Genomic DNA, 27,099 nt, shown 5'->3' with positions numbered 1-27,099 from the left:
GGGAAAAGTTTGCTCTTCGTTTCCTCCATCTGGGGAAAAGTTTGCGTTTCGTTTCCTCCATCTGGGGAAGTTTGCGCTTCGTTTCCTCCATCTGGGGAAAAGTTTGCTCTTTGTTTCCTCCATCTGGGGAAGTTTGCTCTTCGTTTCCTCCACCTGGGGAAGTTTGCGCTTCGTTTCCTCCATCTGGGGAAAAGTTTGCTCTTCGTTTCCTCCATCTGGGGAAGTTTGCTCTTCGTTTCCTCCATCTGGGGAAGTATGCTCTTTGTTTCCTCCATCTGGGGAAGTTTGCGCTTCGTTTCCTCCATCTGGGGAAAAGTTTGCTCTTCGTTTCCTCCATCTGGGAAAAAGTTTGCTCTTCGTTTCCTCCATCTCTGGAAGTTTGCGCTTCGTTTCCTCCATCTGGGGCAAAGTTTGCTCTTCCTTTCCTCCATCTCTGGAAGTTTGTGCTCCGTTTCCTCCATCTGGGGAAAAGTTTGCTCTTCGTTTCCTCCATCTGGGGAAAAGTTTGCTCTTCGTTTCCTCCATCTGGGAAAAAGTTTGCGTTTCGTTTCCTCCATCTGGGGAAGTTTGCGCTTCGTTTCCTCCATCTGGGGAAAAGTTTGCTCTTTGTTTCCTCCATCTGGGGAAGTTTGCTCTTCGTTTCCTCCATCTGGGGAAGTTTGCGCTTCGTTTCCTCCATCTGGGGAAAAGTTTGCTCTTCGTTTCCTCCATCTGGGGAAAAGTTTGCTCTTCGTTTCCTCCATCTGGGGAAGTTTGCTCTTCGTTTCCTCCATCTGGGGAAGTATGCTCTTCGTTTCCTCCATCTGGGGAAGTATGCTCTTCGTTTCCTCCATCTGGGGAAGTATGCTCTGAGCTTCCTCCATCTGGGAAAATTTGCTTCCCAGGTGGGGAAGCCATGAAAAAATATGTATCAAAAATATATCAGACTCAGAGACGAAGCACTCATCCTGAGAACTTTCTGAGCAAACTTCCCCAGCCGGGGAAGGGTTGAAAAGAAACGCATTAAAGTCATCAATGCACTCGTCCTGATAAGTCATATTTTTTTCTGAGACAACTTCCTTAGCCAGGGAATTGTTGAAAAGAAACTCATTGAAGTCATCAAACCACTCGTCTGGACAGGTAAGAATTTCCTTTGAGCAAGTCAGAGGGTTTGCTCTGACTTGCTCCTGACGAGTACGAATTTCCTTTGAGACCACTTCCCCAGCCAGGGAAGGGTTAAAAAGAAAAGCGTCAAAATCATCTATAAACTCATCCGGAAAGATAAGAATTTTCTGTGAGCAAGTCAGAGAACTTGCTCTGTCTTACTCCTGATGGGTACGAGTTTCCTCTGGCACAACTTTCCCAGCCGGGGAAGGGTTGAAAAAAACAGTCCCAAAATTAGCGGTGCGCTGGTCCACAGAAGTAGTTCTTTCAAATTTTGTCAACTTTGCAATAAAGTGTTGCTAGGGAAGGCTACACTTTTGAGAGGGAATTCAAAAGAGCGAAAAAAAACTAAATCCCCATGTCCACTAGAGGGCGCCGTCACGGATAGCCGATATGGTAGCAGATTCTGACTAGCTAGCTAGCTTAACATTCTAGCTTGGATGAAGTTTATATAGCTGACAGAGCTGACGTGTTCAAAGTGATAGTGGAAGTGATAAAGGGTTCGTTTAAAATATCTGTAAGGTGGCAAAGCTTGGACCGTGGCATATTTCAGTGGCAGATATGATCGAAAGGTTTAAGTGGAGCATCAGTCCGTCCAGAAATGGGTTCGGGTTCCAGTGACGGATGACCGCTATGATTACTTGAAATTCATGCTCGAGGGTAAGTTGAGTACTAATTATGTTGTGGTAGCTGCCATTAAATTAAGTGAAGGTTTAACCACCAGTTCATTGTGTGAAAATGTTTTTCTAAAAATGTTCAAATTATCTTACCAGTTCTAACCATATGCTACAAATGAGCATGTTAAGATGAGCATATTTGTTTCCTTCCAGTTCATGCTAAATTCAATTTGGCAAGTGAAATCTGTGTAGACCCTGAAGGACTCTTCAGGAGTTGATGTGGATGCTGATATTTTTGATGAACTCCTGAGGTCTGCTACAGTATCTTTCAAAGTAGTCACTAAGCACTTTGGTAGGACTTAAAAGCATTAAAACAATTGTTCCTTCTAAAGCATTTTAAAAATATATAAATCAGATGCTAATTTTAAGTCGTTTACTAATGAGTCTTCTAAACTTTATACAGTGGGCGTTGTTGACGAGAGTGAGGTAACAGACGCTTCCTTCAGTTGTGAAGATGGGTCAGCCTCGTCAGTTCAGTCTCCAAGCTCATTGAGCTAATTTTCTACAATGATCACAGAGAATACCAAAGAACAGACGACGACTGGCTGAAGGACCACCTGACAGCAAGATGGAAAAAGATGTGAGTTGTGTCAAGATGGGAAATAGAATGATTATCCGTTTTTAAATTCATACCAGGATGACATGTGAAATCTGTTGCTGATTGTCTATGTGGCTCTACGCAAAAAAACAGGGGGGAAGATGTATTAAAAGAATACAACAAGACCAAAAGTCTCTCTGATCCAACAAGAAGGAAATATTTTAGTGGCAGATATAATCGAAAGTCAAGGGTTATGTACAAAAATACCTCAGCCTGCTGATTGGGGGCCAGAATTAAACCGTGATATTTTTGACTGGTAGTACTTTTAAAAGTTAAACATGTGTATGAAATCCATAGAAATGTTGGAATTATTTGAAAAAACACAATTAACATAATGATTATTCAAATAATTTGTAATTGCTGAGAATGGGTTTTCTATTCATAACCTTTGCTTAATTGGTGTGAGTTTGTTTAACCCCTATGTGAAACAGGAATATTCTTATTGAATTGTTTTTTGGAGAGTCCTTCCTGTCAATGTCTGCATCACCTATGCCCTGGGACTTTTCACCCTCTTATCTAGTTTGAAAGATAACTGCTCTCCGACAGGCTATGTGAGTACCTGAAGATTCTCTTCTTGGGTCATAATTTGGTTGGATTTCTTTCTTTTTCACAATGAGGATTAACCATGTAACTGTCTTTTTGAATACAATGTAATTGACATTTTGTAACTTATGAAAGGTGGCAACTCCACTTAGCATATTCAATGTTACAGAATATCAGTTAGCATCAATGGAGCATCAATAGTTTGATTCTGTTGTGTTCATTGCAGGCTCGGTTGGGAGGCAGCTAAGCATTGCATGGAAGACAAATATTTTCTTGCTTTCTGGCCCTAATATTGACGTTCTTCCTTCTCCCTCGGATGTATAAAGCCTGAAGAACCATGGATTAGTTGGGCATATTATTTAAAAAATGACATTATTTCATACACCTGCATAATGTGACAGAAGGAGGCACTTCTGCTTTCAACATCTCCATTTGGGTTTTAAGTCACCACTTTATCATAATTTTACTCTTTCCCAGAGTCACCTGACGGGCTGATGAGTTTAAACTTAAATGGCATGTTCTTTCTTATTGTGTTTAACTTTGCTTTGTCACCGTTGATTATTCAGGCAACCCTGTGCATGAGAGGACAGAAACCAATAGGTCCAAAATTAACCTGAATTGGAACTTGTCTGAACTGAGTAACTTTGTGTGTCAAAGCTACCCACACATCAATGTAAATCTAGTTGGCTTTGAACTGGCAAGAGCTGGAAAAAGACAAAAGGTAAAAAAAAAGCAAGTGAATTCTGTGAGGGAGCTGAAGGAAAAGGTTTCCAAAATTCTACCACAAGCAGACGTGTCACAGGTATGATGGTTTTGAACACAGAAATTATTTTATGTAGTATGGTATATCCGGAGTAATTTCTTCCACCATAATTTGAAATGTATCGGACATGTTCTAGGAAAACTACTCAACCTCAGCAATGTCCAGGAGTTTATTTCCAGAACCCTCAACTGCACCAGAAGTACAGGATATCTCTCCAGAGGCTGAGAGTACCAACAGACCGGAGGGCTCGAGTCGGAAGACTGGTCACCCAAGAGTACCACGCTGATCTGGACGCCGTTCAGCAGCGGGCTGCAGGACGGGAGTGACCGGATCGTTACTGAGGAGCGCTGGGGACCAGAGGATGCATGCAACACATTTTCTTCCATGTCTTTAAGAGTACACACTGGATACCTTATAACAAGGTAATAATTTCAACATTTTGTCTTTCAGAAGGAGAATGCAGTCCCATACCTATACTAGAGATGCATTTGTTGCCAAATCACCCACTAGAGATGATACTTTGCTTCCATCCCACATTGAACCACCAGGCTAACAAAGTCTTTCCAGAAGCAAATACATGCCTTATAGTACTACGCCTGTGTGTCATGTACTTTCACAAAGTACATGACACACAGGGTGCTGCAGGCACCTGCCTTTGGTATTGCATAATCAGCTAATAAATGTAAGAAGCAGTTTTTTTAAATAAAGAGTTGGAATGTTTTAAAAAAATTAAGTGTTTTAAAGCAAGTTATAGTAAACGTAATGTAATGGCCAAATTTGGAAAATATTGACATGCAAATACAATATTTTCTTTTTTCTTCTTTTTTTTTTCTCGATGCAAAGAATAGATGTCTTTTTAAACACTTTTTGGTTTCACAATTTAAAGGGGTATGTTTGAGCCACACTGCGAAAACATGAGGTCTTAGCAAGTATTTTTGGAATACTTTCTTGTGCAAATGTCTTTGTACATTATCGATAAAACTCACTTACATGCAACTTTTCATCAAGACATGATGAAAAGTTGGTTGGAAGAGGCCAAAGGCCCTGCTGCTGCAGAAGTTCTTCAAGAGTCTCTGGTGCGCAGGAATTTTCACCAAACACGTTGTTATTTGCTGTGCTCACATGTTGCTGTCCCCCAAGAGCCACTTCCTTCAGACAGCAAACAAGTCCTTCCATGATGTTTCTCTTTCTTTTTTTTTTTTTTTTTTTGTTACAAAGTTGTAATTTCCATTTTTCTATAACTGCAGTTTTACTGTATTGGAAAGTTTTTAATATTTTCGGCTTATGTTTGGCTGTTTATTGACACATTTTTGTCATGTTCTGTAAAAGACTGAGTGATGCTGGTTGAGTCACTGCATGAACAAGTTATTTTGCCCGTATTGAGGCTTCAAATGTTGAACAGGATTGTTTGTACATTTTGGTTTGTAAAAGTTGACCTAGAGTCTTAAATCCTTTAAACATGGCACTGTACACATTTGTTTTTGAGTGTTTCGAAGGTTGATGTGGATGTACAAAGTACAGTCTATTGAAATAGACTGTACTTTCTGAGCAAGCTACAGAATAAGCTGCTTAGACCAGGAAATGGCGGGACGGCCTGGAACACTGCCATACTGATTTTGGTTGATCTTGTTTAAGAGATCGGACTTAAACGCACCAGATGGGACGTGAGCTTGAAATATCAGAATACGGGACGGTTTGCTTGATAGCGGAGAACGGTTATGTTTCCAGACAGATGACGGGGCACAATGAATCTACGTAGCTGGACATCTGCGACAACATCGGTAGCCAACACGTACGAGGTTAACGTGCTGTATTGTTAGCCAGTCATCCATCAGCTGACGTCACCTTTATCCAACGCTTTACTGAACTCGGTCGGTTGGTTTGGGGGGAGAAAAAATAAATAACTGCGCAACGTGCTTTGCTGTTGTGCTCCCTTTAGTTAGTGTTCTTTAAATAGACCAGCCAACACGAGCATCCGGTCAAGAATGATAAGGAAGTTCTCAGGTCTTGGTTTTCTTTAATAAAGCTGAGAGTGGTCTACAAAAAATACAGAAAACAAACAAATAAAGAGCTATTATTTTCGCTGACCACAGACGGCTATTACCAATTTGTCCAGCACATTATTATAACTCTTTAAATTGCCATACTGTATATATTTAATGTGCACAAGGAAACTAATCTTGCTTAAATAAAGATTCAACTTACTTTGATTCATTTACGCACTCCCAGTCTCTGGAACAACAGCTCAGGACGGCTTCCAAACATTACTTTTTTAACTAAAACTTAACATGTGCTCTTTCAACAACTATTGGCAACTTGACATGACAAATGAACCAATCAGAGTGAAGCTTATTCAGACGGCTCCCTGTGCTCTTAAAGTGATACACACACAGTTAAATAAGTCCATTTTCAACATTTGCATTTGCCGTTTGTTGCCATAATTCTAACGCACGCCTGCACAGCTCGCATGTCGGCAGCGTATCTCCATCGCTGCCGCACAGTAGACCCAATGCAAGCGTCACGGTGTTCATGTTGCTAAAGGCAGCTCGGAAAAAGAACAGCTTGCAATGGCCCAACAACGGATGAACCGATTTCACTGCCAAAAAATGATGGAGGACACGGATATGGGAAGAGCGGGAGCCCATATTGCATCAAATGATTATAATGGGGTGTTTGACTGTGGGTGAGCTAAGAAAAGGGGATGTTTCATGAAGACCTGGTAAATTACCAATGCCAGACCTTTCAGGTCTTCTGGTTTGCTCAGTACTGCACATCGGGACGGAGCATGAAACAATAGCGATTGGCCACCATGCATTAGAATCTGGGAACATTTCTATAAGTCAAATAGAAACACGACCTTTTAAAATTGAGGCTGAACCACCTTCTATTTAAAGTTGCCTCGATAAGTGGTAAATAGGACTCAAAACAAAAATTTATGAGGAACGATGATTGGATAGTGGCCCTTGACCAGCGACAATTGAGACTTGTTCAACAATTGGTAAAAGCATTGATGAGCCATGGAGGGATTATTAGTCAGCTTCACGTTCTGTAGGCAGCACACGAGTCACAATTAGGTTAATGGTATAATTTACACAGCTTTGCGTATTCTAAATGACAGGGTTTTTTAAAAAAAGAAAGTTATTTCAGTTTTTTACATTTAATAGTGACGGGTCAGTAAGACCCATTACCTTAGCAGTATCTCATTGCTGGCGTCAAAGGTGGCATGACATATATTGTCCAGAAGGAGATGAACACTGTCACACTAGTGTAGATCTTTGTTAGCAGCACAAATAATTACTGACTATTATCAGAAGTCACTACCAAAGTCGTCATCAGAAGTATTGTCAAAACCAACACTCTCTGCTCCTGACAAAGTCTGTAGATAATATTCTCTTGCCTGCAGTTTCATCTGTTTTAAGTGCTGCAGCTCTCTGAGGATGATGCTCTGGAGACCTCTTAGACCTTCATCATTTAGGGAACAGGATGAACCTTTAAAATTGAACATAAGTAAAAATAACAATTAAAAGAAATTTCAGATGCTTTAACTATTCATATGTTCATACGTCACTTAAAAACATACTTTTAAATTTGCCTCTCAATAACAGGCGAGAAAGTTCCTTTAGAGAGTCTTCATAGGATGACAGATTTCCAATGACTGTCCATCTGTCCTACAAGGATCCTCTTTTCCTCTTCCAGTCTCTAGACTGTCATTATGCTATAAAAATGCCCTTCTTTTTGTGGCAAGACTGACAGAGTTTGAAAAGGATTAATGAAAAACACAAATTAACTCAGTTTTAATTGGTCATTAAGTCTAGGTCAACACCTGGAGTATCTATCCACATTATCTGTCAGGTCTGATGGCAGTGTAATATGTATTAGTGTATGTTTATTTAGCACCGTGTGATTGCTTCCATGGTAATGTTGTGTCGCAGGACAGGATCTCTTTCAAAGACAGTGCTTCTGTGCCTGTAAGTCTTGCTGTAGTCTTCTAAAGCCAATGCTAAGATGTTTTTCTCCTTTCTTATTTTGCACAATCCTTGGCTCGTCTGTTTCCGTCTGTGTCTTTGTAAAGACCCTGAGGTCGCCTTTTGATGCTCGCAGCCAGAACCTCAATTCTGCCTGCCAAGGAGTCCGGATCAGTTGTGCTAGTTGTTGCTGATGATGATAAAAAAGGGAAATGCGGTTAATATAGAAGTACTTTTGAAACTTCCTCTAGATTTTGAACTGTATTAGCTCACCTTCTGCCCATTCCTTAATATCACGGACCCAGTCTTCAAGTTGACTGTCAGTCACCACAAGCTCAATTTTTAAGGACTCCCGATTTCTGATGTTGCTTTTGAAGAGCTTTTGTGGCCTGCATTATCAATTTCAAAGAAAAAAAAAAATCAGCTCACAGCATATATAGGAATTAACAAACGTCAACAGTTTCACTACCTTCTGATATCGATGGGTTAGTGAAGTGGCCAACTTGTCAAGTTTTTGCTGATTCCAGCGTATGGCCATAAGAGTCAACATGTCTGTCCGTCCTGAAAACAGAAAGAAACCCACAATAGTAAGAGTTTCCCTTTATCATAATAACTTATAATTTCAGGAAAGCAATCTTTGGTCTTCTCACCAGCTTTTGACATATGTTTTGTCGTAACAGCGATCCTTGAGAGAAATGCATTGCACTGCTCAACTTCTTCCCCTAGAGTCAAACCAGCACCATCTTGATATGCTCCACTCCACTTAGCCTAAATAAAAGCATGCACACACAAACAATGTCAACTGAGTCAATGACATTCATGCAGTTGTGTTCCAGCAAGGTTATTCCACGTCTAGTCAGTGTTCCTTACCTCACATTTGAAGTCATGGGCTTTGGCATGGGAAACTGAGGAATGGCTTCATTTGAAGCAGGTGTTGGAGCTCAGGACAGCTTTTTGATACTTTCTCAAGATATGGCCAGTACTTGCATGTTACATCCATGCAAACAAATGTGATCCGTCTGTTGGCCAGCCTTTGCTGCAAGTACAAGGGGTATGCAAATTTCTCACCCCTGTGCATGTTCAGGGCACAAAGTAGCATCTCATGTCTGTACACCGCTAGCTCCAATCCCTCCTCATCCAGTTTGCTGCTGGATCTGTGAGAGGTCTCCTTGGCTGCTGACCATTGCCCACCACAAACACCTCTTCCAGAAATCTAGAGTGCATAAAATTCAGTCAGGCATGATGTCATTACAGGCTAAAAGGCTACTGTCATTATACATTTATAATCTGCAGTCTTACATCTATATGCATGTTTTAAAAGAAGTACTTACTTTTAGGTAATTAATGTCTTGTTGATCTTGACCTCTCATATAGTTCATTTCCATCTTTGTCTCGTTTTCTCCACCTTACCATTAATGAATGAGGGATGTTTGAGACACTCATGGTGACAGACGGACGGACAAACAAAGAAACAAACAAACAAACAGAACAGTTGACAAATTAAATGAAGAACAATAGACTAAGGACACAAAAATGACAAACAGATTTGACAGACGTGGCTCTTACAAGTTCCTTTTGTGGGTGCTATGGAGGAGCATAAATATATTTGTGGGATGATGAGATCGAAGAAGAACCTGTTGACATAAAAAAAAACAAAAGTTCAGATTTCAGAAGTTATTTATTACAACGTAGACACGTGGAGACAACTTTGCCTGAAATGACCCAAGTTTGTCTTTAATTCAAGTACATGACCTAGCTGCAATCAGTGTATTCAGACAGGGGCTCGTAGATAAAACTTTAAGAATCATTACAGCCTAGAGGCTCTGTAATGATTTTACAACATTTTAAATTTTACAACAAGCATGACTATAGACAATTCTGTGACTATATCATGGCTAATTAAATGTATTAAGTGCAGGTTCAGGTGAACTCTCTGGGCTCCAAGAGGCTAATGTAGCTAGCTTCCCGCGTATTTCTCCCGGCAAAAACAATACTAAACATGTTACAAACGTGTCTAAATGTCTTCAACCATTCGTCCGACTGCTATTAAGTCCTAAAACTGCAATCAGCAACTTTATAACGTAACATTCTGTAGTATTTTTTTTATATATAGTACAAAACCATTTCTGACAGATTTAGGTTTGTACTCACCGGGTGCAATGTCGCAGCCGATGAAGTCAGCCTCTTCTTCTTCATTTTGCGACTGGTAGGAATTCATTTCAGCCTTTATGAAGGTGAACTACCAGACAACCCAGTTACCAGCAGACGCGCAAGTTTGTTATTTTCTTTTTGAGAATTCAAATGGTGTGAAACTAATCAGGCTATTTTAGCTGCTCTGTCCAAACCACAGACCACAGAGGAAATGTGACTTCACTGGCAGCCATCAGTGCTGAAGGTCAAATCATTTATGATCATCATTTATCACCTCATGAAGACGTGAAGACATCACAAAAAGGGATGGAGGGAAAAGCCATGCATTGGACTGCAGTGGCTGCGTTACTTCTTGCATTTCTCTCCGAGTCAGGTACTGTGTGTTTTACTCCTTATATTTCCATTAAATAAAGCAGAACTATCAGGGGACGTGTGGACTCATGTTCTGTATGGCAGGCTACTGGAAGAAATTGCTTGGTTATAGTCGGTTTGTTCATACAGAAGTACTCAAGTTTTATTTATTTTTTTCCTTTTGTGAAGAAAATTTTCCTGAAGACGCGTAGTTGTCTGCAAAATGCCTTGTAATTTTTTTGTATTGCACATCCTCAGAAATCCTTAGAAACATGAACACTGTGGGATTTTAACTACTGGTCTTTATTGTTAATTCGTGTTGAAACACGAAAAAGTGTCTTGCATCTGTTCACAATGCTTTGAAATATTAGAGACTTGAACAGGATCAGATGTTAATTACTAACGTGAACGGTAATATTGGCATATAAGAGGGATGGGGGTAAAAATAAGTTCCTATTCATATGGTAAATATCTGGTGTATGTGGTAAAAATAAATAAATTGCAGATATATCTGCATTGAGATACTTCATAAATTGTACAAATTACATTTTTAGTATTTTTATGACAAAACTAACATTTGTTAGTCCAAGTCCAAAATTAGTAAACTTTGTGATTCTGCTGAATTTTACTGATAATTTCTACTTAGTTATTGTGATTGAGCCAAAGCACCAAGGATGGATTCATAAGAGTTTCTGCCTGTAAAATCAGTCGGCTTTTTTTTTTTTTTTGGCTTAAGCATCCTAAACATACATTTTAACACATTTTGCCTATTTTGAATATAGGCAAAATATATTATATATATTTATTTGCATGGCTTACCAGCAACACCTTGGGTTTTACACAAGTTAAATTTATGTGAAATTAATCGGGAAGCTGATCAAAGTATTCAAATCAAATTCCGTTGGTTTATTTTATCTTTTCGGTACAGAGGAAATAAGGCCGTCACCCGGCTACTTTCAGGGCTCATTCGTTTGATGGGACAGTTCAGGAATTTAATGAACTCACAGTTTGATAAGACAATATCTGCCCTGATCTGGATCTGGATGACCTTTCACTGTGTCTGTGCACCAAACGTCTAAAACACTAAAACCGATCTCTCTTGAGAAAATATTTCCGACCACTTGGTTCCAAACACAAACACAAGTGACTCATATCAGCGAAAAATGATAAAAATGACACATTACATCTATTAATCAATATTCTTCCTTGGTTGTGCATTTTTGTCCTGTCGGTTTACATCACTCTGAGTTGCTGATGTGTTGCAGGGGTCAGGGGTCAGAACGGCTGGAGCGTGACCTACCTTCCCTCACAGATCTGCGCCATAAAAGGCTCAACGGTGGATTTGCAATGCAAGTTCACATATCCAGACACAGAGGGGGATACGGTCACAGAAGTTAGAAAACTAATATGGTACACCAAAGGGGGAAAAACTGATCCTGTGGATCTGAACGCTGACCAAGACTACGCAGGTCGTATAGAGTATAAAAATGGCTGCGCCGTTTCTATCAGGGACGTAAGAGAGAGCGACTCTGCGGTCTACAAGTTCAGGTTCATAACCAATCACCAAAGTGGAAAATACACCGGCTCGCCAGGGGTCACTTTGTCAGTGTCTGGTAATAATTTCAGTCTTAATTTCACTTTGTTGATTTCACTGTGTCAAATGATTTCAGTTTCTGTTGTGTTGTCTTGAATTCAGCCGTCGAGCTGCAAGTGGTCAAATGGGAGCGCAAACAGAGCGGTACTCTGGCCGAGATGACGTGCAAAATCAAATGTCTGCCTGACCGACATCCTTACATCTGGATCAAGAACGGGCAGGACGTTTTGACGCAGAACTCCTCGTCTTTTTCGTACACGTTTTCTGACGCGGAGCGCGTTTCGTGCGCTGCAGCAGGACACAGACAGTTCCCGTCTCCGGCAGTGTGTCAGTTGAGTTTTACACATAACTTTGAAGATTCATGTTGGTGATGTAATGTTTTGCTCAGTCAGAAGAAAGCATGTCATAAAACAACTCTATTGATTCAATACAGAAGAAAATTTTAATTTTGTGGTACAATAAAAACTAGTACCAGAAATGATGTGTTTGATGTTACAAGGCGCTAAAGCAGTTTGTGTTTTCTATTCCAGACATGCCAGATCTTCCCTTGGTGTCGCTGAGTTCCTCTGGTCACATTGTGGAGGGCAACCCAATGACCCTAACTTGTTCCAGTGATGCTAATCCAGCAGCTACATACACCTGGTACAAGAAGGACACTTCTGGTCCTCTCAGCAAAGACTCACAACTCGTCTTCACGTCTATCCAGTCCTCTGACTCTGGAAAGTATTATTGTAAAGCTGAGAACGTGCTGAGATCAAGAACATCTGAAGTCGTCTTTATCGACGTAAAATGTAAGTAAATTATTTTGGGGGGCTTGTGGAGGTTGTCTCAACTTACTCTCAGACTGTTGACTTAGGGGGCATTCACACCTGTCCGGTTTACGCAGGGAGGTGTGAATATGTAATCAAACTAATGGGAACCAAAAATGCCTAAAACCCTTGGTCTCGGTTCAAACTGAAGTGAGCTCTGTTCTGGTTCATTTGTGAACGCAAGTGGACAGGAGAACACTCCGAAAGCAGGAAACAAACTGTAGCTCAAAGCATTCTGGGTCAATAGAGGCAAAATAAATACACAAATCTAGCACTAGAGGGAGAAATGACCCGTCGCTTCTTTTTTGTTTTGTTCCTATAACCTCTAAAATTGGACACAACTCCATTTTTGGTTACAGTTTGTGAAGAAGGAAGTTGCACTGGTCTTCTTTGGAGCTTTTTGAGACAGTCTCTTCCATAGTTCTTGGCACGGCGCAAGAACTACGGAAAGTGAGCCACAGCAGCTGAACATATAACAAACCTTCCAATTTTGGTCCCCGATCAAACCAAGTTGGCATATTTGACATGTCTGAGCGACTATGCTGAACTACATGCATTTCTGTTTTGACACCAGCCGCCTGACTTCCTGTTGTGTTTCACACCTAAAGCGTGTCAGCTCTCACTTGCAAACGTTTTTGTTATTTCTGGAGGCAGCAGTGGAAAAAGCTGTTGAGTTGAACTTCAGTTTACCAGCAAACTGTTAAAGCAAGTAGTATCAAGGAGGATTTTGTAGAAAACTCTCCAGAGATTGCAAATATTTGGTTGCATCTCGAAGGAAAAGCATGGAGGCTTTTGAAACTTAAGGAGATTTCTGATGATGGTTTTCGGGCAAAACTAAATAATCATTTGTTCGTAACTGACATATGATTGTTTAGTACTGTGGGTTTGTTGTGTACCATGGTCACAAAAGCCCCACCAAACAGCTCTGTTGCTAACGTGGAGGATTTTGGGAGCCAAATTGTAATTTTTCTTTGGCATTAAGACCCTCTGGTGACGTAGTGAGGGGAACCTCAGTGGCCCTGATTTGTAGCAGTGATGCGAATCCAACAGCTAAGTACATCTAGTACAAGAAGAACAATCCTGAGCCTCTAAGCAACGACGCTTGAAACAGAGGTTATCCAAATGCTAAAATGCAATTCTTTTTTTCTCTTTCAGACCCACCGAGCTTCCCCGTCGTTTCACATAGTTTTCCAGGTGGAGTCGTGGAGGGAAACTCTGTGACTTTGACTTGCAGCGCCGACGCTAATCCAGGAGCTACTTACATGTGGTACAAGGAGCATGAAGCCAATCCCCTCAGCAAAGGCCCAGAACTCGTTTTCAAGTCTGTTCATCCGTCTGATTCTGGAAAATATTTCTGCACAGCTGAGAACGTTCTGGAAAGGACGACGTCAGACGGCATCTTGATTGACGTGGAATGTAAGAAAAATCTTCTTTCCTTTAAATAAGATACATAAGATATCTTATTTAAAGATATGAAGCTTCTTGATTTCTCAAAAAGATGGCAATAAAATTCTCATCCAGATTGTTGCTAAAATGCCAAAATTAAACAAAAACAAACCAGTTCTTGCCAAAGCATTGTGACCAAGACCCCACGATGGCATATTAGGGCCATAGATACATTTTCATAAAAAAAAACTGCCTGCATGTGTTCTCATCTTTATCCAGACACTCCAAAGCTTCCCTCTGTGTCGTTGAGTCCGTCTGGTGAGATCGTGGAGGGCATTTCATTGACGCTCACCTGCATCAGCGATTCAAACCCCGCCGCTAATTACACCTGGTTCAAAGAAAACGAGGAAACGCCACAACGTTCAGGACAAAATCTCACCATCGCAGATATCGGCCGACAGCACAGTGGCCTTTACTACTGCGAAGCTCACAACAGCAGAGGAAGTCACAAATCTGCCATACATCTTACTGTTGCTGCAAGTAAGTCAGCAAAGGCGTCTGCTTATCCTGATGGTATGTCCATTTCTGTTTACATTTTGCGTTTATGTTCCCATTTTCCATTAAAATATTGCTTTGTCTTTTTAGGGTGCAGAAACAAGACATTCAAGATAATGAACATCATGACGTCGGCTGTCGCCGTGCTGCTGCTGCTGATTCTTCTGTTTGTTGTTTCTCTTTGGACGAGGTAATATCAGCAAACACATGTAGTTCCACTACTGTTTTCATAAATATATTCTGACCTATAGATATATACTTTTGTCCGTTTGTTGTTGAAATACTGGATTTGCTGGATTCAGGAAGAAGAAACCAACCAAATCGAAGGAACACGTGGAGAACATAGAGGTAAGAAATCTCATTTGATGAAATAAAAACTATTAATATGTAATATAAAGATGTTAAACTTGCTGCACTGCTGGCAGTGATCATCATAAGTGCTCTGGTGAAGGCAACTGGACTTTTTCTTTTCCTTTTTCAGTCCTGACGATGGTTGGAAGTTAACAGGCTCATAAATATTCAGAGCAATAAAGGAAATAAACATTCTGTCCTCCCTGTCTTGTTGGCTTGTGCATCTTTTGGCGTCTTTTCCTGACCTGCAACTTATAAGCCTGCTGCATCCAACATTGTTTAGAAAATAAACCGTTTTAATTATCACCATTTCACCCCCTGTAACAGCTGGACCTGTGTCCTGAATATGAGAACATCTCGACCTTGAGAGCCTTCATTGCATCGCAGGAGGAGAGAGAGAAGCAAAGCAACCCAACGTGAAATCAAGTCAAGTTACAACTTCATGGGTTGGTGGACAGGACTCCAATCCATGACACAAAATGAGATCCTCACCAAAAGATGGCAGAAAGAAACATTTTCAAATAGTGGCTATATTTTTATATTTTATGCGTCGTGTTGGCTGCTTTGTAAACGTAGCTGCACAAAGTCAAGTTGCTAATTTAAAAATGGCGTACCTCCCAATTACTTAATACCTAATTATAATTAGACATTTTAATCGCTGTTTAACACATTTAAATCTCTTGTTGCAGCAAACGGCCTGCGATCCAGAGGCAAGTGAAATAACACGGTGTGGTGCTGTCAAAAAGTAATTTCTTTTTTGTGATGTTGTGATGTGTCATCTTCGACATAAAATGTTGTTTCTCCTAAATACAATTCATGTAGTTCATGGCCACCCAGTGTGAGTGCTGCATGAGAATAGTAAAATAAAATCTGTAAATAAATACACATTGTGACGCTGTTGAGGTGTGACCACATGGAGAAATGTTCAGATGTTTAGAGCAGGTGTCCTAACAAAAATATCCGCCATGTCGACCTGTCCTACCTGACACATGCAGACCAGAGTTGCATCATTTTGAGAATCAGCTGGTCCAGTTGTCCTTCCTGTATGAGTTGAATCTGTAGTTTCTAACTTAATGACTAGCTTCACAGACTGCACTGTTCTACTGTGAACAAGAGAGAAATGTTGTTTTCCATTAGCTGCGTTTCCATTGACCAAATAATTATGCAATTTGACATTTTGAAAATACATTTGCTTAAAGCACAGATGTCAAACTCCAGTCCTCATGGGACGGTGTCCTGCAGTTTTTAGATGTGCCACAGGTACAAAACACAGGAATAAAATGGTTTATATAGATAAGATCTCCAGAGCCTTAATGAGCTAATTACTCTATTTAGGTGGTCCAGCAGAGGCACATCTAAAAGTTGCAGGACGCCGGCCCTCGAGGCCTGGAGTTTGGCACCCTTGGCTAAAAGTAATTAGCCAGGGGGGAAACCTTTAATTTAAAAAAATAAAAGATTTTGGCACCTGAGATGAAATATATATATTTTTTTTCTCAAAATTGGTTTATTTTACAAAAATGCAATGGAAATACTTTTTTTTTTATTTATTTATTTATATTTATTTATTTATTTTTCAACAAAAAAGTCATATGGTCAGCAGCCACTGGCACAAACCATGAAGAAGAAAACAGGAAGTGGTTGGAGTGGTTGGAGGATGATGGTTTTTAACGACTCTTCTTGTGACCAAACTTATTCATACGTGGTTTGAATTGTGTTTATTTTATCGAAACTAGTCAATTTCAGAGTTGTGTTTTTTTTTTACATGAGTGGAATATTGATGTTTTGTTTTCATTTGCAGCTGGTGCCTAACATACATCATGTTTTGTCCATTTAATGTTGCAGCATTTATGAACAATCAGGATTTTATATACTTCATATACAACATACTTCCACGATCGCATCCTTCCGGTGTCGCCTACATGAATAGAGAACCATTGCTTCATTACATTAAAAATGGCTATAATATTCCTTTAAACTAATTAATCTTTTATTATTATTATTATTGGCTTCATTTAGCATTATGAATTCCATCAAATGACAAACTTAATTCACAAATAGCTTTTATTGCTCTAAACTAAACTAATTTTATATACGTATGAACAGAAAAACTAGAAATATACAAAGCTGGATTTCACCAAAATGAAGTTAGAGAAACTGCAAGTAGTGAGAACAATTGTAACAATTGTTATAAAATGTAAAAGAATCGAGCCAATAGCATAAAGAAAGGTGAAAGGTCAGAGGTCAGCCCTCTATCCTTCACACTATTTGGATGCAGTTGCTTCAGTTCACGTCCAGCAGAGGCTACAGAGGATTCACCAGGTCAAGGTCAACCATGGAGGGGTCATGAACCCAGTTCACCACGACCCGTAACCAAGAAGACGGTTGGAGTGAAACCAGAAGAAGCAGAGAGGAAGTCCATATAAGGTCGTAACAGAGTGGAGCACAGAGACTGTACTCTGATATTTCATGTTAATATATTGATATGTAATCCCTCATTTTATATTGATTATGTTTATCTGCTCATATAAAAACTTAGAAAGTTGATAAAAATATGGTTTTGTTTGTGTTGCTGTTTTTGATCTGCTTTTTGCTTTTAATAAATCTTCATGTTTCTTTTCATAATCAAACTCTTATATCTGGGAGTGTTTGTTAGGTTTATAAACTGAAAGCCTCTTTCATTTAATAATGAAAGTATCTGATTCCTGAAACTTGTAATTACTTAAAAGCACATGCTGAGGTTTTAAAGTGGTTTAGTCAAAGCCCCTCCTGGAGTCACTGTGGGACCCCATAGTGCTAAAACGTAGAGCTGACTTGAATTAAAACAGTCTGGGAAAACTGGAATAAGCTGTTTTCTTCAAATCAGACAAAATGGCTGCCAATCAACTCGACAAAGTTTGTACTGGTTTGTGCAGCAAACATTTTTGTTTGTGCTGCTATCATTCTGAAGATATTAAGAAACATTTTTCTAAAGGTCATCAAAGGTCAATGAATATCAGTTCTTTTATAAACAGTTTGTGCACTGATTTAAAGTCGTAAAAATAAGTGTTGATGATGACTGCTGATCATGAAATTGAGATGGAAACAGCAGACTAGATAGTTACTGTCCAGACCGACTTTTCGTACAGTTTGTCCAATAGCGCCCTCTGTTGATCAGAAACTAAATTACACCATCTGTGTTTTAGGAGGTGTTGTAACGGTTCATTCTCAATAAGACATTGTTCCAGTGAATTTCATCAACGTTAAAATTAAATTATTCGTGTTCATAGGTTAGCAGTTCACAATTTCAAATGACCTTCACAGATCCACTATGAACTGATGATGCGGTTGGTTGACCTTTGATGACCTCTAGAAACATTTCTTTATGTCTTTAAAATAATAGCAGCACAAACGTTTGGCACCAGTTTTGTCTGATTTGAAGAAGGTGGGGGTGTCAACATCACTCAGGTGACATCCGGTTATTTCTAAAGCATTACATTCTCAGTCTATATAGCGCCCTCTATGGGAATGGAGGAATCCTGTTTCATGTGTGCTTTTGAATCTGGGTTTCACTTTTTCTGCAACATTTTTAGATGGCTTATAATTCACTTTAAATAAACTTTATAAATAAGAATGGAACCAAGACTCTTGTCTGTTTAGGTGAAATTTACACAAGAGCCTTTATTGAGGTAAAGGGAGCAAATTAAAAATAACAATAATTTAAGATATTTAAAAAAAATTTTAGTTAAATGATAAAAAAACAACCTGCCACGTTCATTCCACTTCATGTTCTGCTTCATGTTGAGTCATGAATAGTTTTTACAAGGTGCAGTAGAAGATGAATGCAATACAGAATATGACCAGGAGAGGGCAGCAGCTCTGCAGAGTGAGGATCAATGTGACCAATGGAAGAAGAGTATTTCTCAACAGAGCATGCCAAACAGTAACAGCAGCAACAATGACTAGTCTGACTAGTTGCCAGACAAATGTAATAATATTTAAATAAAATTCAGTGAGTAAAGGATGTTAATATCTGCCAGATATTTCTCCCTGCCTTCCTTTGCTCTTCTTAGGAACTTCCTGGATTCACATCTTATTTCCTCGCGTTTCATCTCAAACAAACTTTTATCCACGTCAAATCCAACACAATATTTGGCCACATGAAGAATGATTTTTGAAAAATCCATTTAAACAATTAACAAAATATATAAGCATTACTCTTTAACTATAAAAACTGAACATAAGGAATTTCTTGTTTTGTCTACATCAGAGTTGAAGTTTTTAAACTGTTCCTGTTTCTCAACAGGTCATCTGCTAACATCATGTTTTCCCATTAGCTGTTCACACATACAGTTGATAAGAGGAAGGAAACTGAGCTCATTCTCAACAACATCTTTGTGTCATTTGCATAAAGTTCTGCAGACTAAAGTAGAGTTTCTGCCTTTTTTGGTTCATTTAAAGAGATGAAAGGAGCAGCTATGAGTTTCTCTGCAGCGATCTGTGGAGTTATTGTCCTTCTCATGGCAGCAGGTAACGAGCAGGAAATTTTATCTAATCTGCGTTTGGATTCACATTTTAGGAAATAAGTAAAAAAAAAGATAATTAAACAAAATGATTTAGGGGAAAAGGGTACTGCTCATCATATATTTATGAATCTGTTTGTTTTGTAAAGTTAAGAATGAATAAAGTTTATGAATAATCTGGATAGACTTTGATGAACATTTCTGACTGATTATGATTGACAGATTTTATGTATGTCAGTCATCTTTGCTAATATTTTATCAGCTCTGACTGGATGGACAATTAAAGTCAAATACCTTTAAAATTCACTGCATGAGCTTCCTCTCAGTGTTTCATATTTTAGATCAGATCTTTGTCGTGTTGCAAGGAGCTTAATGAAGATGTGACACAATGAAAACGTCTTCAGCTAAAATGATGAATTTTATTGAATTATTTTGGGAAAAATAAATCATTTAATGCTTTTTGAAGCACATGAATAAGTCATGAGTAAAAGTCAGTGTTACATTCAAGATAAATAAGAAATGTTCATCTTAGATTGACAAATATAGATTTGGGGTAAAACACGTTATGTGTTTTTTCCCCTAGAGGCCAAATTGAAACCTGATACTTGACTTCTTGTTTTGAGAAATCCAACTTCATTCCAACATGCCAACATGCCAAAAACGGCCAACATGCTGTTGACTCGTCAGATTGATCTGACAGTCACTTTGTGGTCAGATGGTGAATGAAAACAGCAACTAGAGAGTCATGATGTGGAAACATCGTCTGCTGCTGCAAACACAGCAGGACTGACAGCAAAGCACCTCATCAGGATTTCCTACTAAATTGTGATGAATGTTTAAATCCAGAAAGCGAAGCGAGTCAAAGTGATAATGCACAAGAGTGAACTCTGTACATTGTAATAAACATGCAGAGCTGATGAAAGAACAGACTCTTCGGTTCAGATATAGAGAAATAAGTCATTTGGTTTTCTTCAGCGTAGAAAAGGAACTTTGAGTGTGAGGGAAGTCTCAGAAAAATATCTAAATGAAGGATATGAAAACACAGTTTACAAGAAAAACATTTGCGAGAAAACATTTATAGAACAATCTAAACAGGCTCCAGTGACAGAATGAGAGCAGCCTGCGTTTCTTCACACATCTGCTGTAAACTCAGTCAGTTCTCAGCAAATTGGGCTTCAATGTTGGCCCAGTTCAACTGAATGTTTAGGTCATCTGGTAAATTTGGCTCCCATTGACATTCAATAAAATACGTTTGAATATTAAACCCTGAACGGCCAACATGCTGTTGACTCGTCAGATTGATCTGACAGTCACTTTGTGGTCAGATGGTGAATGAAAACAGCAACTAGAGAGTCATGATGTGGAAACATCGTCTGCTGCTGCAATCACAGCAGGACTGACAGCAAAGCACCTCATCAGATTTATTGATGCATTATAATAACACCAATAGTTATAATTATGACTATAAAGCTATTCTTATTTTTGTCTGAGTTCAGTTGGTTCACTAATCATCAATTAACAACCAATAATCAGTGATTGCTTTTAAATCCGGCTGGTTCAACTTGACTCTCCCAGATTCCACCAGATCTGAACTGGATCCTGTTAATGACGGTGATGTTCAGGACCAGGAGCCACAAGTTCAGTTCTGCTTAAGGCCCCATGAAACCCAGAACTGCAAGGCCCCAGATGATTTATTTTAATAAGCACTGATGACATCACAATATATTGATATATTAATTGTTCATCATGCAGTCGATGTTTTTACAGTATTAACAGTTTTCCAGTCTTTTTTCTAGGAGTCAGCAACAAGTTAAAAGATGCAGAGTCGACTTGTTGTTTCACAAACATCCACTGTTAGTTTATTATTTATTATTATTTATTATTTATTGATATATTATTGATATTAACTTTGATTATTGATTTTAACTTTGTGTGGAAACTCGAGAGCGCATACGTTTTTGTGTTGTACATTTTGTAGGCGAGACTCGGGATTCTTCAAATGTTAAAAGTTTTCAGCTGATACATATTATCATTTTGAAAATGTATTTCAGATTCATTAAAATATGTTTTCATGAACAGTTTATTTAAGGTTATTTAATGTCTGTTTTTCTTCCAGATGTTTGTGGTCAGAATGGTTGGGGAGTGATTTATAGTCCTGACATTTGTGCCCCGAAAGGATCAACGGTGAAAATGAGCTGCAACTATTATCACCCAGCATATTACGACGGTGATAATATTAATATAAAGAAAACATTTTGGTTTACAAAACAGTTTGATGGAGATTATGTGGATCTGAATAATGACACAGATTATTCAGGTCGTGTGGAATACCAATGCAAACACACTCCCTGCACTCTGAAGATTTCTAATGTGAGACAAACTGACTCAAATACGTACAAGTTCAGGTTCATAACAAACCATCCAAATGGAAAATACGCGGGTTTACCTGGAGTCTCTTTGTCTGTCACAGGTAACAGTTGCTATTTAAGTCAGTTGGTTTTGAGATGTTGCAAATATTACAGTTTAAGCTCTAAATAAATCTGAGTAATTTTCATAAGATTATGACTTTTTGTCCACATAGATCCACAGCTCCAGATAAACAGATTAGATGATCCAATCAGGATCCAGCTGACATGTCACACTGACTGCCAGCTGCCTCGTTCAGTTTCCTACGTCTGGCTGGTGGATGGAGAAACACACAAAGAAGGAAACAATATTTTCCTGTCCTCATTTAATACCACACACAGATATCAATGTGCCATCAAAGGACATAAGGACGTTCCATCTCCTGCAGTGTGTAAGTTTGTATCTCTGTTCTTGGAAATATTTAAAGTATTTAGTTCAACAAAAAAATATAAATTCACCAGACAGGTTTAGATCTAAAAATATTTAAATTCAACCAAGAATTGTGTTACAGTCACTGACTTGACAGGCATCTCAAAAGTTCAAAACATTTTTTGCAATTTCTATTTTAAAAAAGAAAAAAAAGCATCTGCTTTTATCTACAAAACCATCACATCAAAATCAATTGATTCTTGTTTCTTCAGCGAGGTCACAGCAGTGAAACTTGTCTCTGCACAAACCTTTCACACATCTCCACTGGTGGCTTCATTATTTATCTGGTAATAAGTTGCAAATCGTTGAGGTTGGAGAGCCTCTTTGCCATCACCCTAATCTGTTGCTCTCCACATATTTACCATCAGATTTCTTGTGCAGCCTGACAGTTTTCACAGTGATTCACTTTTTTCAATATTTTGTAATTGTTAATTTGTTGCAATTCAAATTGTGTTACAATAATCTGTTTCCCCAAAAAGCTGTGCATAAATATCTCATTACAATAATGTGTAAAAAAGATTTGAAATTAAGACATTTTGAATGCGATGCCACAAGTTTAGTACACTTATCTCTACATATTTGTAAATGTATTGATATTTGGGATTCTGAGCTTCATCTGAAGTATTATTCTCTCGTTTTCTCCAGACGCTCCACAGACCCCCGTTCTGTCAGTGACCCCCTCAGAAACTGTTGAAGGCTCTGAAGTGACTCTGAACTGCAGCTGTGATGCTAATCCAGCAGCTAAATACAACTTTTACAGGGTGAATGGAGAGAAACATGGTCAACTTCTCACAACAGAAACACAAGCAGTCTTCAGCTCCATCCAGGTCTCTGATTCTGGGAGGTTTTACTGTACAGCTGAAAACGACCTTGGCAGCCGAACGTCTCCAAGTATCGATATTAACGTGAAATGTGAGTCAAATCCAATAGAGACTTTTTGTAGATTCTGTAGAAACTAAACGACATTTTTCAACCTTTTCACAAAAGATTTGTCAAAATGTAATTCTGAGCTGGATTAATCAGAAAGTCCTGACAGGAAGTTGAAAATGTTTTCAGTTTCAAGCGTGGCCTTCAGATTTTCCTGTCTGAATTTTTTGATTATTCAGATTAAAACAGAAAATTGGGTGTTTGTTTGTAGATTAGACAGTGAGGCAAAGTTTTATTCTTCCAATTCCTGGGTAACCAGTTTATAAATAAACTTTTAATATATCCTATGATATAGTTTGAAGCATACAAATCCAACTTCAGGTTTCATTTTGTTTCCTCACTCAGACGGTCCAAAGAAACTGTTTTGTGTCAGTGAAGCCCTCTGGATCAGTGGAGGAGGGAAACGCGGTGACTCTGACCTGCAGCAGTGATGCTAACCCAGCAGCTAGCTACACCTGGTACAGGGGAAAAGACCTAAACCCCTGAAATCAAACAAAAATCTCATCTTCAGCTCCATTAGTTCAAATGATTCTGGGCAATATTACTGCATAGCCGCAAACCAGAGGGGACAAAAAAACTCAAGTGTCAATGTTGACGTTGCATGTAAGCAGTCGGACATTAAAGAACGTCTTCCACTAACTAAACTTTATATTTCTGACATTATTATACTACTTTGTCTTGCAGATGCTCCCAGATCTCTTTCAGTGTCTCAGAGTCCGTCTGGTGACATCATGGTGGGCAGCTCCGTGACTCTGACATGTAGCAGTGATGCTAACCCAGCAGCTAACTACACCTGGTACAAGGAAGGAAAGGAGGAACAAGAATCTTCAGGAGAACGCTTCATCATCACCAACATACAAACTGAACACCGTGGGATCTATCACTGTAAAGTCCAGAACAAGATAGGACATCATAAACCTCTGTATCTGTGACTGTTGTAGAAGGTAAACATTTCTCTTTTAAATCATCCAATGACCTTTATATGACCTTTATCCCAGGCATAGTTAGCGTACAAACTGTAGGCTAAACAGAGAATACAGAACAAAAACTCGGATTGAATTTTAGATTGTAGAATGACTCTAAAAAAATTCAGTTTGGTAAGTCTAAATGTGTTTTCTTTTCAGGGCAATCAAAGCTCGTAGTCATTGGGATTATTGCTTGCATTTTGCTGATTACGATATTTCTCCTTGTCTTCTTAATATCAAGGTAAGTTAACCTTTTAATCTTTATATTTCTTTCATTTACAGTACATAAAATGTATTTACCCTTCTGGCTGTTTTAACTTTTTAACACTTGCACAAATCAGTCAAGGTCAACAAAATGTGGGTTTTTTTTCTTACAAATAAAATAAAACAAAACAAAACCCTTAAATATCAAAGTGAAAACTGATTTCTAGAGAGTAATGACAATAAATTAAAAACATGAAACATAAAATGCAATTGTGTTAATATTCACCCTGTTAAAGCCACAGACTTAATTCCGGCCTATTGGGGCTAGCAGTCTCACAATGAGTGATTGTGTCTCAAAAGGTGTCAAAGGAACACTCCGATAAATTATTGGAAAGTATAAGTCAGGAGATGGATACAAAAAAATCTTTCATTAAACTCATTATAAATAATGGAAGGTATTTGGCATATATTGTCAAAAAAATTTTCATTTTGTTTATCATAATTTATTTGCAAAAGTAATAGAGTAAAACGTCAAAGGGGGTAAATACTTTTTTTATATATAGGTACTGTTACCATGCGGTTATTTTTAGGAACAATAAATGATTTTTCTATTTTTTCTAGAAAGTGGAGAACATCAACACCACCGCCTAAGCCTGGAGGAAACCTCAACAACATTGAGCAGGTCAGATGGGAAATAAGAGGCTGGTATAACCTCACCTTGACTCCAATAAGTTATTGGAGTGTTAATAACACGGTAAAAAAGTTAGCAAGTTCTGCGTTGAGCTCGGAGCAAAGCACCAGGGCTGGTAGGTCAGTAATAATAAATATGTCATTAAAAAAAATATGTTTAGTCAGTGCCGCTTGGTTTTCTTTAAGAGATTAAGTGCCATCAACATTATATCTCGGTAAATACGCTTCTAGTTGTACTTTTCTAGTGAAAATCGACCAATATGGTGGTAACAAACCGAATCGATATGTACAAAGACACAAAAAAAAACAAGTGCATGAATCCTCTCGCAGTCTGAGCAGCAAATGTCACAATCAGACATCAGGGAAGGTTGATCCATCAGACCATCAGTTCCTGAAACTACACAAAATGTTAAAAATGCAATAGCACACAGGTTCGGTGCGATCACACTGGACCGCAGACAAACTGGAATTACAGAATAAGTGTTGAACACAAGAAACTTTCAAATAAAATCAGCCAGGGTTTAAAACAGTAAACCTGCTCTCATTAGTACCAATTCATATCAGCTGATTTTATCTGCCTTTATCTGTACAAACCATCTTTGTTCTGAATCAGCCACAAATCTCTTCACAGTACGATAATAGCGCTTCAGTTTTTGTTAAATATCTAATGTTTTCATACCTTGTCATATGGCACTACACTAGCTGATGATTTTCCTTTCTCGTATTACTTGAACCCTGTGGCCTGCTTAATAATGTGGAACATCCTTCTAAAGTAGGTTTCCTCTAATTGAGCTCATCAGACAAACTAATCAACCAGCTCTTTGAAATTAATGATTGTGATTCAAAGAGCCCTGACACACAATACCATCTATAAATTTTATAGCACAACAAAAAATAGATTTTTATGAGACTTAAATCCAATTTGCACAATAATTTGGAACACGGTGTAGATATAACTGAGTAAGACGTTGATGTTCTCGATACTTATTTTCCCTTGCTGTGCATCTTTTAAAGTGACAGGCAGCCATCTAAATCAGGTAGTTGTCATTGAAACGTTAGTACAGCAACAGTTTTCTGTGTCCAGTAAACTCTTTTAAGCACGACTCCATTTGACAAGAGAGTCTATAACTGACTGAGAAACGCATTTGGTCCTGCAGAGCCAACACAGCGTGGTGAAGTCACAGGAAGACCTTCAATATGCCAGCATCCGGTTCCTGAGGAAGCAGAGCAATCCCGTGTATGAAAACTTTAAACCTGGTAAAACCGGCACAGCTGAACTGGAGGAAGAGGGAGAGCAGAACGTAGAATACACTGCTGTCAAGTTTAGCCCGAGGTAAGTATCTCTCGTTGACATCGTGCTCGGTAAACATTAAGAAACAGCACATTTAAATTATTACAGAAGACAAAGTTTCCTTAAGCTGGCGAAGTGTTGCGAAGAGAAAACATTTGTGAAATGTTGTGTCTTCTAAATATATGTTTTAGCGTAGAAAGATTAGAGGCTTTCTCTTTTAGATTTGTTTGTACAGTCTTGCTTTATCAAGAAAAATAAGCATTTACAAATCACTCTATCAAAGCAATTCATGCTGCATTTTCATTTCTTTTTTCTTTTCAGAGCTGAAAACCCAGAACCCAAAGATGATCCAAATGTTTTATACAGCATGGTAAATAAAATCCAAAGACCGAAACAGGATAATTAATATTTAAGCTGTAGACGTATTTGTGGTCATCCAGTTGTTCTTTTGTCGTTATAATAACCTGCAGCTTCGGCAATCAGCCTCCAAGTAAACATTAGGATGGACCAACATGTCCATTGAATGAACTTTCTGCTTTGAGCTTCCCTTTGACACATATTGTTATTATTATTATTAAAAGAGGACAATTCAACAAATGTTGCTTTATGTCACAATGAAAAAGAGAGTGCAACACCATATATATAGAGAAGACATCATCTGGAAATAGAAATAGAAAACAAATTGTTTTGACGAAAACAAAACAAAAGACTTTTCAATTGGGAAGATTTTGAAAGGATGAAAAAAGAATCAGTGAGTGACGGCTCAAACTTTCCCAAAAAAGGAGGAAACGTTGGTGTCAGA

General features: G+C 38.6%; 1 protein-coding gene, 1 long non-coding RNA gene and 1 pseudogene across 2 annotated transcripts; 2 read left to right on the top strand and 1 right to left on the bottom strand.

Annotated features, from left to right (window-relative positions):
- Nucleotides 1-7,480: 7,480 nt before the first annotated feature.
- On the bottom strand, nt 7,481-9,098 carry LOC129367242 (uncharacterized). The gene is made up of 6 exons (XR_008606693.1): nt 9,021-9,098; nt 8,560-8,902; nt 8,340-8,457; nt 8,159-8,250; nt 7,963-8,078; nt 7,481-7,879 (listed from the first exon to the last, which is right to left on the bottom strand). It is a non-coding gene; the product is annotated as an uncharacterized LOC129367242 (long non-coding RNA).
- Nucleotides 9,099-10,624: 1,526 nt separating this feature from the next.
- On the top strand, nt 10,625-15,725 carry LOC129367157 (B-cell receptor CD22-like). The gene is made up of 9 exons (XM_055041453.1): nt 10,625-10,655; nt 11,457-11,804; nt 11,888-12,112; nt 12,316-12,576; nt 13,750-14,010; nt 14,260-14,520; nt 14,626-14,725; nt 14,838-14,883; nt 15,214-15,725. The coding sequence occupies exons 1-9, from the start codon at nt 10,625-10,627 to the stop codon at nt 15,304-15,306; spliced, it is 1,626 nt and encodes a 541-aa protein (XP_054897428.1). The 3' UTR covers nt 15,307-15,725.
- A 3,615-nt stretch (nt 15,726-19,340) lies between these two features.
- LOC129367156 (B-cell receptor CD22-like) lies at nt 19,341-26,703 on the top strand (annotated as a pseudogene).
- Nucleotides 26,704-27,099: the final 396 nt, after the last annotated feature.

This window comes from Poeciliopsis prolifica, unplaced genomic scaffold, assembly GCF_027474105.1.
Source record: "Poeciliopsis prolifica strain line A6 unplaced genomic scaffold, Auburn_PproV2 SCAFFOLD016, whole genome shotgun sequence".
In the NCBI taxonomy this organism is placed as follows: Eukaryota; Metazoa; Chordata; class Actinopteri; order Cyprinodontiformes; family Poeciliidae; genus Poeciliopsis; species Poeciliopsis prolifica.
This window is presented reverse-complemented; position numbering and strand designations above follow the sequence as displayed.